This window comes from Cydia pomonella, chromosome 15 (assembly GCF_033807575.1).
Source record: "Cydia pomonella isolate Wapato2018A chromosome 15, ilCydPomo1, whole genome shotgun sequence".
Lineage (NCBI taxonomy): Eukaryota > Metazoa > Arthropoda > Insecta > Lepidoptera > Tortricidae > Cydia > Cydia pomonella.
Window position 1 is genome coordinate 18,956,184 of NC_084717.1, and position 13,361 is coordinate 18,969,544.

At 38.0% G+C, this 13,361-nt stretch overlaps 1 protein-coding gene across 1 annotated transcript in view; it reads left to right on the forward strand.

The window, feature by feature from the left end:
• LOC133525554 (uncharacterized) overlaps positions 1–13,361 on the forward strand; it is a 64,390-nt gene that overhangs the window by 49,271 nt on the left and 1,758 nt on the right. The window contains exons 2-3 of the mRNA XM_061861851.1: positions 3,247–3,346; positions 9,610–9,771. Coding sequence (XP_061717835.1) covers positions 3,247–3,346; positions 9,610–9,771 — 262 coding nt within the window. The remainder of the gene's footprint in view (positions 1–3,246; positions 3,347–9,609; positions 9,772–13,361) is intronic.

The window sequence follows — 13,361 nt, forward strand, 5'->3', positions numbered from 1 at the left end:
CATCACCATCCTCACCACTTAGATGGTTGGCAGTCCTCAACTGTGCGTTTCTCCAGAAACTTTCTGCATTGCACAGCTAAACTGTGGAATGAACTGTCGCCTCCGGTATTTCCGGACCGATACGACCTTCAAACCTTCAAGAAAAGAGCGTACTTATCTTAAATTCCGGCAACGCACTTACAACCCCTCTGGTGTTGCAGGTGTCCATGGGCGGCGGTAATCGCTTACCGTCAGGTGATCCGTCTGCTCGTTTGCCTCCTCTATCACAAAAATAAACAGAACCATTCAGGTACCTGCATGAAAGAAGGTCCGGTTCTTAAACTCGCCTACGTTGAAAATTTCATAATGTCAAGTGTATTGAATAGTGTGAAAGGGTTCAAATTGTATGTCCATGTTCGCTAGTACCATTGTCAAAATTAGGAGGTTTATATTAAACATAAGAAAAATTAATAAACATAACGTTGGACCTTCTTTGACACGGGTACTTTATCTCAATAAAAATTCAGTGAATCTTTGACGAAATATGAGCTATTGTTAGGACATCTTTAGACGTTTACGACGAGGTGGCGCAACGCCGGCAATCTCACACGTGACATCTAGCGTTATTCTCACACGTGCATTATTTCAACTAATTGGCCAACAGGTGCTGACTTATCAAAAATAATTATCTTTGAGTATCTATTGCACTCAAATCTAAAAATATTTTAAGTCTTTTTATTAATATTTATTTAAAATAACAATCATCACCTTCATGACTTGCTATGAAATGATGACATGACTTACGTCAAATTAGGTCCGGAAATACTACATATCAGGTGCGATGAGTGAAGATGATATGTAAAGGAATTTCATACTGCCTTACACACCTAGGACTGTAAAGCAACCTTCTTTTGTTTTTTATCGTCAAATTGTGACACAACGTCTTGGCATTCAAACATCAACAAATATAGGTACGCTACCGTTGCTTAGCAATGAATATGCACAACAAATCACCGTTGTTGTGCATATTCGTTGCTAAGCAACGGCGGTGGCGCATCGCGCAGGCGCGCGGACTTACGCGCGCAGGGCACCGCTGGTAGAGTGGCGAGCCGAGTAGGTCGCCACAAAACAAATTGACTACATTTTTTGTTTTAATTTCAAGTTTGAGAAAAGCACTATACAAATCTCGGCGAGAAACGGGGTTGCCGGCGCATCTCTATCCGGCTTCGCTACGCTATACCTACTTGGCCTGCAACTCTACGTTTCCCGGCCTCTATAGTAATGTAGGTACTATTACGCTACGCTACGGAGCGTTAACGATTGACACGTTGTCTAAACACCTCGGTGTTTACCATTTTCCTTAAAACATCAATCAGATATATTACTATTTGTGGTTTTTGCGGTGTCTATTACATATTCTTATTTACTTTAGTATGATTGAGATTGTCAGGTTGGCTTGCTCTTGTAAAATAATTTTATTCATTAACCCTTCAAGTGGCGGCAGCCAAAACGCGAAAAGTAGTCAAGTGGCGCCGTGGAGTTGCGCAAAAGCAGGCTGGTGGCGAAGCCCCGATGGGTGGTCAGCGCGGATTGAGAAGTTTTACAAAATCGACGAGCTTATCTATGTAATGTATGAAAGTATATATTAAATCATATATATTCGACGACCGGTCTGGCCTAGTGGGTAGTGACCCTGCCTATGAAGCCGGTGGTCCCGGGTTCAAATCCTGGTAAGGGCATTTATTCGTGTGATGAGCATGGATATTTGTTCCTGAGTCATGGGTGTTTTCTATGTATTTAAGTATTTATAAATATTTATATATTATATATATCGTTGTCTAAGTACCCTCAACACAAGCCTTATTGAGCTTACTGTGGGACTTAGTCAATTTGTGTAATAATGTCCTATAATATTTATTTATTTATTTATTTATATTGGAAACATCGTTAAATCGGCTATTTAAAATCGAAAGAACCAATTAAATGCTTGTATTGGTTACATATGTGCCCAGACGTAATCGAAACCAGGAAGAGTTTTTAATAATGACTGCCACTACAAAACAAATTGAACATTGGAGGTTATTGCTATTTAATATTCAAAGATAGACTTTTACTTCTAAGAATAAATCCATTTTACTACTTTTCAATTCGACCATTCACGGGTTGAGCGCCACTTGAAGGGTTAAGTTAAGTATTCAAAATGAAGAAATGCAGGAGCGGTTTTCCGATTATAAAATGAGTTAAGTTTATGATATTGATATGATACGATTGCTCGAGCCAATTGGTGTACGTGAAATACACTATCAGCCCGATTCGGACTTTAAGATACGTCAAGAATTTTCTAATGACACGATATGGATTGGATACGTCAGTGTCAAACGTGATGTTTCTGTTTGAAGAAACGTCACTTGACACTGACTTATCTAATCCATATCGTATCTTTAGCAAATGTTTGACGTATCTTAAAGTTCGAAGCGGACCGCGTGAGTCGTGTCGTGTCATTATACTGTCGCTTGCGTCGAAAAAAAACTGTCAAACAGTCAAATAAATATTCTAGGACAGTATTACACAAATCGACTAAGTCCCACAGTAAGCTCAATAAGACCAAAGAGAATTTGAAATAGAGGTGGATTGTCGAAGAAAATTTTGTAGCCACGCAGTAAATTTACTGCCATCTTTCGACATATGATTAAAACTTTTAAAACGCCATTTGACTTTGATCCTTATTATTTCACTGATCTGTGTTAAATTTGTTAAATATCAAAAAATGGCGCCATCTAATAGATCAAAGGTATAGTTTCGAGCGATGGCGCCACAACCTTTAGCCGATGCCCAGTAAGATGGTACCACTTTATGAAATTTAATAAATTTAGCACATAACTATATCAGTGAAAGAATAAAGATCAAAGTCAAATGGCGTTCTAAAAGTTTTAATCATGTGTCGAAAGATGGCAGTAGATTTACTGTGGCTACAAAATTTTCTTTGACAATCCACCTCTATTTCAAATTTTAGTTTATCTCACTTAAACTTGAAATCCTATTAACTAAATGTTAAATTCATAACAAAATTAAAACTATAAATTAAATTATAGCAGTTATCCAACCTCACTTACTTTGCACTCCCCGTTATAAAGCTGACCCAATGCCTTAATTTAGGACAGTCGAGCCGTCCGGCTACGTCAGGATCAACTCAATATCAACTTTCGTGCATTACAACAAGGTTCACAGTTACGCGCCGTTAACAGAGTATTTTTTTGTAATTTTCAGACAGAAGGTGGTCGACTCGATAGAGATCCCGATCCTCACAAGATGCTGTTTTTGTTTTCCACTACGGAAAGGACTGATCGCCTTCGCATATGGAAATCTGGTAAGTTATCAATATTACGAGTATCACTGTTTATGGCCAACACTTCAGCTCCGTAATTATGATTGATGGTTTTTTAGGGTTCCGTACCCAAAGGGTCAAACGGGACCCTATTACTGAGACTTCGCTGTCCGTCCGTACGTGATAGCTAAACAGTTTAAATTTTCACAGATGATGTATTTTTGTTGCCGCTATAACAACAAATACTAAAAACAGAATAAAATAAATATTTAAGGGGGGCTCCCATACTGCAAACATATTTTTTTTGCCGTTTTTATAAATAATGGTACGGAACACTTCGTGCGCGAGTCCGACTCGCACTTGCCCGGTTTTTCTTACATGCATCACTTAAAGATGACTCACGCTGAAACAGTCTGGGTCCGGGCTGAGATGTCCTTGATTTCGTTTTCAGCCTCGGTGGTCACGTGAGGCTTTCGATAGATAACGAAGTGTCGGAAGCCTGGGCCCAGACAAGGGCCATTGTAGCGTGAACCATCCTTAAAAGTTCTCATTTGTATATCAGTACAAGCATCATACTGTCACAAAATTGTATTTTTACAAGCTTTAAGAGGCTGTCAATACCTAAAGCGCGCACACTGTCTATTTGTATCGGAGTAAATGAGATAGCACTGTCGCATGTTACTGGGCCTGGGCAAGGGAATAATAAGAAAAATATTTAAATAAAAAAAAGTGGATTATTAGTGTAATATTTGACTCAACAGCGGTTTAGATATAAATGTTTTGAAATTGTGATTTTAATTGCAGACCCATAAGTCAAAACAATAAAGACATAAAACCGTTTAATTGTGATTTTAAGACCAATCTTTGCAATTATATTCTATCGAGCTGATTTCGTTCAATCATGTATCGACGTTCAATCATGGTTGTACCACGGTCTTTGAAATATAATTAATATGAACATATATTTTTCTTACTTGACTAAAACAAATAGTCTTTCTTAAAAAACTGTTTAAGTAACATCAATTTCAAGGACATTGGGTGTTGACAGCCTCTTAACGAGGAGGAGGAGGAGGTTGGAGCTCAACGAGGGTGCGGAGTGTTAGGGTCGGCAACGCGCATTTAACTCGTCTGGAGTTGCAGTCGTACTTATGCTACGGAGACTGCTTACCATCAGGCGGGCCGTATGCTTGTTTGCCACCGACTCAGTATTAAAAAAAAAGCTTTTATGTAACTTGCCCTGTTAATATGTATGTATTGTGAGGGTCCAATCTTTGAAGCTAAATGTGACCAACTACCCGGTTTCTGATTGAGATAAAAGTTGATGGTTGGCAATGCAATATTATGGTACCATCGAGCTGATCTCATGATAGAGACAGGAATTGGTAATGGGAACTCTCTGATAAAACAACTCAACCAATTGTGGGGTTTTTAAAAATGTCTTATTGGGTATTACTTGCCTGAGGAAAGAAAGTATAGTCAGCGATCAAAGCTTGAAACAAAAATGAAATTTTTGCCAATAACTTATTCGGTTTATAACTTAAGCATGACATGCCTTCAGTTCGTGATTAGTTCGTAATTGTCAGATCGTTTATATTTATTCAATTGTCTAGTTTGTTTTAATAATCATAATGATAACATACATAAGACTGCGTGTTTCAAATATTGAGTTTATTTCGATAATCAAATAAGTAGATTATAAACACCTACTTATAAATCACAAACTAGCTTAAAACAAGTAACTATATAGAAATATATGTAAACAAAATCTAGGCAACTCCCGAATCAGAAGAATGCCACCGAAAACATAAATGTAAAGCATAGGCCAAGTATGACAAAAAATAGTTATCACAAAGGATGTCAAGTATCGCTGTGAAAATGACGGATGCTTTATCACAGTGATAAACACAGGCAATGTCACTGAACTATAAGCATGTTGTGAACTGTATAGATGGTATAAGTAAGCAACTTTTACTTAGCATCGGTAAGTGATGAAACCGCGAACGTGGCGCAAACCTTACGTTGCTTAACTTAAGGGACTTTGCACACATCCGATAAATACTTAGTAAAGTATGTTATTTGAGTTATTTTAAACACGAGGCTTCATTAGGTAGGTATAATTATATTGCGAGTTATGCGTATGCTTGCAGTTTCTAGTGGTTAAATGGATGTTTTGTTTTAATTAACACGTGTAGGGTTTAACAAATCAATACCTAATGAAGTTATCACTATGAGCAGAATATGATACCCTCGCTATGTCGCATAACCCATTTTTTTTATACTACGTCGGTGGCAATCAAGCATACGGCCCGCCTGATGGTAAGCAGTCTAGCCGTAGCCTATGGATGCCTCTAACTCCAAAGGAGTTCCATGCGCGTTGCCGACCCTAACAACCCTAAGAACTTAAATACCTAATAACTTAATACCTTACCTTTAAATACCTTTACCTATTACCTTTTAATACCTTATTTTAAGAACTTAGATACCTAAGTTTCTTTTAAGAAGATAGATAAAGAAGTTATTCAGAAAGTAAGATACAAAGTTATTACTTATTATAACACTTTCTGACAAGGGAGATAATAGGTGTAGGTACATAAATTGTATAGGTATACGAGTACAGTACCTTTATAACACAAACCCGTTAATGTTAACTCGATACTAAGCAACTTTTTAGAAAGTCAATATTTTTTTGCGATTTCGGGGTTGGCCGCATAATTAAAGTTGCTCAGTATATGACCGAAACATTAACGGGTTTGAGTAAATGGTTTTAGTAAATAAACATACTATATAACAAAGTATATAACAAACAGTAGATACATTTACATACCGGTTTTACTCGTATAATGATGCATCCTATTTCTAACATCTTAGAATGATTTGTGCAACCTTAGCTGCGATGCACTCAATTTAAACTAATACCTCTTTGCTGGGGCCCATTTCTCGAACAATATTAGACTAAAATTATTAGTGTATTGCCATGGTAACCCCAGAGGCGTAGCGAGGGGGGGGGGCTAGGGGGGCCATGGCCCCGGGCGGCACATAAGAGGGGGCGGCAAAAACGGTATTTAAAAAAATATAAAATTGAGAAATCAATATTTTCAAATCAGGCCACGAAACGAACTAACGCACCGCGGAAGCGAACGGCGCGGGGCGGGTGTGCGGGGGCGGCCAATCGCTACCGGAGTGCGTTCCAAATCACCGACGAGCTTACACGCTTGTCCGCTGGTTATAGGTATAACCTATAACACGCCTATAACCCTATATGACGTCACATCAAATTTAACACAGCGCCCTCTGCGAGCGATTTACAGCCGGGCGGCCTCGGTGCCATCATTCGTTCAAAAATAGTTGGGCGTAGCCCGATAAACGTGGCGCGATACGCGCGATTCAATGCCGGGCGCCTTCCAGTGCCCTCATATTGAAAGTGTCGGGCGTAGCTCGACGTACGTGTCGCGCTGCGGGCGCTTTCGGCGCCCTCATGCAAAAGCATCGGGCGTAACCTGATGCATTGGGCGCTTTGCTGCTGTACACAAGGCCACAAAAATAATGTAAAATGACTTTAATTTAATTTAAATTTGTCTATTTTTTGCTGGAGGCGAGAAGCGGCAACTTCGTTTAGCGCAGCGAGAAAAAAGTTGACGCTTTCCGCCAGGAGTGTAGAAAATAATTAAATACGAAATTATAACCCCATAATTAATAATTCAATGTAAGGCAGACTACTGAAAATCGCGCTCTAAAACGTATGTAATAAGAAAACATTCTCATCTGAACCTTTACCTGAAGAGGGAAGAATAACGGTATTTTTTTCTATGAAATTACATTTCGGGAGAAAACGTTTTCCACTAACTAAATCTTAACAAATCACTTTGATTTTGATGTCCATCGCTTCAGCATAATTTATTATAGGTTTATAGGTTTCGTTTTTTTTAAAGAATTATTTATTTATTGTTATCAAATTTTGAAAAAAAAAGGAAAACCTATTAATTTAGTTTTTTCATTGTCTCAATAACATACTACAAAATCCTGGAGAATGGAAAATATTTAGAAGTGGAAAAACGTTTTATCTTTTTGTATGGACGATCATGTGCTTTATCCTTCCCGCTTAAAGCTTATGACCGTAGCAAACGACCACGGCTATCCTTTGAATATTTTTGTGAATATTGAATATACATAATGGGAATCCGACCGATGTTAAAAGTGTATTCTTGACCGCATGTTTAGAAACTAAAATGTCATAAGTACAAAGTTTTCTAAAATCGGTCTTGTCGCATGTTTAGAAACTAAAATGTCATACAAAGTTTTCTAAAATCGGTCTTGTTAAAGATAATGACAATTCTTGTGAAAATTCGTTTTTGTAATAACTCAGTGAAAAACGCCTTTATGGCTGCGACAACGCCAGCACTATGTGGCCTTACTAAGACACATTAAAGTTTTAAAGGAAACTGCAAAATTTTTGTGCAAATAAAAAAAAAACTACTATTTATCCGGTGTAAAGTTTTTTTTTTGCCAACATGTAAAAATAAATAACGTGTCGTGTGCAGAAAACACATACACACACTTTTTTTTGCCGAATTTGATCAAAATACAAATAATTTTTTTGCTCCTTAAGACAGGAATACGTGATTAAAATCTGACGGGTTTCTCGTTCATACTGTGTAATTGTATACACTGTATGAACGTAATTCAATAAATTATGTTACATTGTATTTCTTTATGTAAAAGAATTAAATATACGCTATTTTCTGTGTGATTATTTCAGATGTTTTTTTTCTTTTTTCATAAGTTTAAGAGCCAAATTTTCAGTAGTCGAGTTTTAGTTTTTGAAGATATTTTTTGTATTTTACCTTTTCCAACTAACTTTGTCTTGTCTATTAGCTACTTAGTGAGGTCACAAGTTTTACAAATAAAATGTTATACAAAGCTTTTAATAAAAAAAGTTGGACATGATTTGAAAGCTTATTTTATACTGATAAAAACGCAATATTTTTTTTTATGTAAAGCTCGTCTTTATATACTACTTGTTTACTTTGGGATTGTCGTTAGATGCGAATACACGCGAAATAAAATAAAATATAACTTCTTTTTCGAATATTACATATGTTTGAACCCGGATCCGTCGTTAAACTACGTCCAAAAGAGAGGTATGGGCATTGTGAAAGTCATCTCGCTCTGTGTGATAGGGCACAGAACAGCGGATGACATTCCAGATCTAGAGCAGAGCCCAACTGGGGAAGTACCTTACAGAAAACCGCAACCAAATAAGACTAGACTCTACTTGTAGTGTTGTGTTCCTGCCGGTGAGTAAGGTTGGCAGAGCTCAGTGAGGGCGCGGAGTGTCAGGGTCGTCAACGCGCATGTAACACCTCTAGAGTTGCAGGCGTACATAGGCTACGGAGACTGCTTACCATTAGGCGGGCCATATGCTTGTTTGCCACCGACGTAGTATAAAAAAATGAATACTTAATGCAAAACTGTATCTATATTTTTTTTTATCAGTAAAAATCTTTGTGACAGAACTTATGACCTGACTAAGTGATGTTGATCATAAATTGGGGCGGCAAATTTCTGATCGGCCCCGGGCGGCAAACACATACGCTACGCCGCTGGGTAACCCATACGACTTGACAGTTCGTAGACTAATAATATTAAACTAATATAGTCCGAGAAATGGGCCCCTAGACTCGAATTTATTTATTTATTTTCATTTCTCATGTGTCTGAAAGTGGGTCATTGTTGTCTTATGAAGTGTGCAGAAAATAATACGTTTCTGCTCTAGAGCATCTAACTTTCCAAGTAACTCTTCTTTTCTTTTTTCTTCGATTATCAATTAAAATTTGATTGTAAATAGATTTCTTGTATAATTTCCATTCTGATATTTAACTACTCATCCCATAAATAACTATATTTTTACTTAAATTGTTAATTGAAAGTATCCTCAAGAAACACTATAAAAGTACTTGCCCTTGGTCATATTTCTTAATATACGTGTATTTTACTTTCCTCGTATTCGAAATGGAAAGTACATTGTATAACATAACTATGGTGAAATGCATCATTTCAGTCTCGGATTATTGGCGCTCGAGCACAGTGAGATTACCAAACCAAAACCAAACTAAACTACCTCGGCAGAAATGAGTGTCTTTCATCCCTTGGTTAAAAATCTACTATTATTATGCTCTACACTGTGTATGACTGTGGTTAAAATCAGCTTAAAAATTGCAGATCGAATGCACGACAAAAAATGGAGTTCCTTGAGTTAATATGCGTCTCACCTGCATATGTCTCATATCCTGTCTTCTCATTTCCAGATCCTGACACTAGTAGTGACAGGTTTCCTGTCATTCTACATCTCGTACCTAAGGAATGAAGGCATCACAGACCCGTCAGAGTTTCCCCGTCTCATAGCAGACACTACAGCGTTGGTGATGGAGACCGTCATGACTGTGGCGTTCATCGTTGCGTTACATAAGGTACATATTCACTATTACCTTTTTTTAACGTTAGGGAAATGCGTTTACGTGCCACCTAGTCGGGGGGAAACCAGGGCCGATGATGGACTAACCAGTAGAGGACTACCGTCTAAAACCACCGACGAATGTCCGCTCCGCCATAGATGGGGTGCCGCAGTGTCGCTGTCAGCATTCGACTGCGTACGCCCCGGCGGGCGGACTGTAGGCCGCAGACATTCTGGGTGCCAGTTGGTCAGGCACCCTAGTCCTGTGGACTTTTAACCGCAAAGGACTTGGAATATTCACTATTACCTCTAAATGCTGCTGGTAATTTAGCATTTCTATTTTTTAATATTACGACCACAAACTATGGTAGGTGCCACTACAGCAGAGGGCTCTAAGTTAAGAGACAGTTCTAGAGTCAGACCAAGTTAAGTTGGCAACGATTTTGATAGCCCAGCCTGTGCAAGTAAGTTAAGTAAACGTCATAGTTTCATAGAAGGTCTGACTCTAGTCATTTTTGGGTAAAGATTGGATTGGGATTATTTGAGGAAAATGATTACCAATTTTGTAAAACTTTGACCACATTTTACAGATGCATTTAAGCAGACCTTTTCTGTGTTTGACTTAAAATCAACAGCTCTTCCGGATAATACTTAGAACAATCTAACTGAACGAACTTGTGTATGAAAGATCTAGATTCACCTACGACCTTGCGCACTGTGCATACTGTGGCAAAGTCATTAAATTATACTATATTGAATTAAATTAGAAACCTGCATACATTTTTTGGATTATCAATCGATTCTACTTCCCGTGAGTTTTAAATGTTTCCATTAGACCTGCTATCTATTGTACCTCAGACACTTTGAGATTTCCATAATAGATCTGTTGCGTGCACCGCAAGTAAAGCCCCATACAAAAAGTGACGTTACAGAACGCAAAAAAAATATGGAAAAATGAAAAATAAAGATTTCGTTATTTACAACAACTGTTACAATTTCGGTTTGTGGTACGTGTTTATTTAATACGACATTATTAAAACATTTCATGCATGAAGCCCATTAAAATGAAGTAAAAATCCTACATCTGTGTACTATGGATATGGCAGAGAGCTAGTTGTTCATGTAAATTTTAAATGGTTATACCTTTTTTATTGTGTCTACCAATACAATTAATAAACATGTTTCCTATAATAAACTATGTCAAAGATACAATACAATGCCCGGAACTTGAAACGCTGCGTCGAATGCCGCCATTCTTAGGAACAGTTACGAACTCAAAATTGCAAATTCAGCGTTACCAATATTGGAATTCCTAATTCATTCTCTTCCTGGCGTTGTCCCGGCGTTTTGCCACGGCTCACTGGCAACTAATCTAAGAATTGGCGTATGCACTAGTTCTTACGAAAGCCTCTGCCATCTGATCTTCCAAGTTTCAACCATGAGGGTAAACTAGGCCTTATTGGGATTAGTCCGGTTTCCTCCTTGTTTCCGATGTTTTCGTTCACCAAAAAGCGACATGATACGTACATAAGATCCGAAAAACTTATTGGTTCGAGCCGGGGTTTGAACCCGCGACCTCCAAAAGTAAGGAATTCATAACTAACTAGGATAGGAACATATTAGTTGCTAAATCCGTCAAAATTAGGAAAGTCAATGGGAACTAAGTTTACTTAATGCTCCTCAATTTGTTTTTCGCATCTCTTTATTACAATTAAGCATTATTTACCAACATTTCCCTGTATCAAGGGCGTCAAGGCGTTACATTTGACCTTCGCTTCGCTCAGAGCGCGTATTATCTTCCACGCTCAGTTGACAAGTAACACTATCCAACTATTGACAGATCAAGTTACTGAAATAAATACGATTTGTATTTTCGAATGGTGTTGTTTGAATACCTTTGACTGATGTTTGGCCGTGGACTGAGGCGCGCGGCACGTCGAGCGGGGCGGCGGGCGGCGCGGCAAGCGTCCGTCGTCCAAAACAGACTTGTCAGATCGCAGGCTAGGAGAATATATCGTCAGTCATCGTAGTATTTGCCTAAATCCAACTTAGTATTGTTCCAAAAAAATGCTTACTTTATGGCAATAAAAGTTTACAATAAATTACCTGATGATATAAAAAACAAACCAACAACATTATTCAAAAAGTATTTAGATTATTACCTACACAAGCATTGTTTTTATAGTGTTAACGAGTTTCTGGACCATAGTGATTAGTTTTATAGTTTATTTGTTTGATTGTTCCTAGTTTTGATTTCGTAGGTATTTTGTGTAAACCAAAGATATAGATGTAAGAATTAGATATAAGTAAAAATATTTGTACACCGCCTTCACGGTAGAATATGAAAGCACTAATTCTAATTTAAGATCAAATCAATGTACCATATTCTGACAAATAAATACATTTCATTTCATTTCATTTCAGTCATCGTCTCCCGGCTGATACTTTGTCAGGATGATAGTTTAGATGCTATTTTAAATTTTTAAAAACTGTCAGCCGTTTGTATCGCGATGGAAAGACCGTTGACATGAACATGTAAAAAATTCGCGCCTTACCACTTTATGTCTGCAAAGTATGCGTAATGTGCAGATTGCTATATTTTTTTGTTCAAAAAATTTACACAGCATTACAGCGAACTAATACACTGTGAAGTTATAATAGACAGTATTTATACAACCTTGGTACATGATACAGTCTGGAAAGGAAAAACAGAACAAATGTAAGAAAGAAGACTAATACAAGACAGAAGATTCTCTCTTATCCATCGTCTCACAGAACTTCATACATTCTTCACACAGATCCATCCAACTACTTGCAAATACATCACATTCCGGTACTGAGGCGAGGAGCGCGTTAATATATTGTAGAGCGCGGACAAGTGGTGATTTTCCATGGGAAATAGTACGTGTTTTAGGCACTGCTAATAGGTGACGACTTCGTGGTTGGAAATTAAATTGGGCCTTAGCCACAGATGGAACGAACAGGCGTACGAGCTGTGCAACCAGTTCAGAGCAGTCCGAGTTCCCCCGTAAAATATTACATACAGTAGTCAATAGCCCGTAGTTACGCCTCACCTCTAAGGAATTAAAACCTAAAACGCAAACCAGGAACTTTGATGGGTACAAATATGGGTAATACCCGTAAACCTTTTTTTATAAGAATCGCAGAAAGGCTTTCTGGATTTTTTTCCAGAAGCAAGACGTACTTGTCCTGATGCGGGTTCCAAACAACCGATGCGGCTTCAAGTTTAATCCATTTATGGCGTTTCAGGCGTTCCACCTGATGAAATGGTACAAGCAAAGTTGTATGATTTGTTATTGCAACCACGAAAAGGTAAAGCGCTTATTTTTTACAACGTTCATGCAAGGAGCTGACGTTCTTACCACCGCGATATAACCGGCTGACGATTTTTTTGATTAACCATACCTAGCATCTGAACTATCAACTGACAAAGTATTAAACGGGAAGCGATGACAAATATTTTTTTACGTGTTCCGGTGACTCCCATTCCTCAACCCATCAACGGACCGGCACTCCAAGCAGCACGATCAAAATGTATAGACTTGAATGAATCTGTTTTGGATGACAGTGGCCGCTCGCCACGCC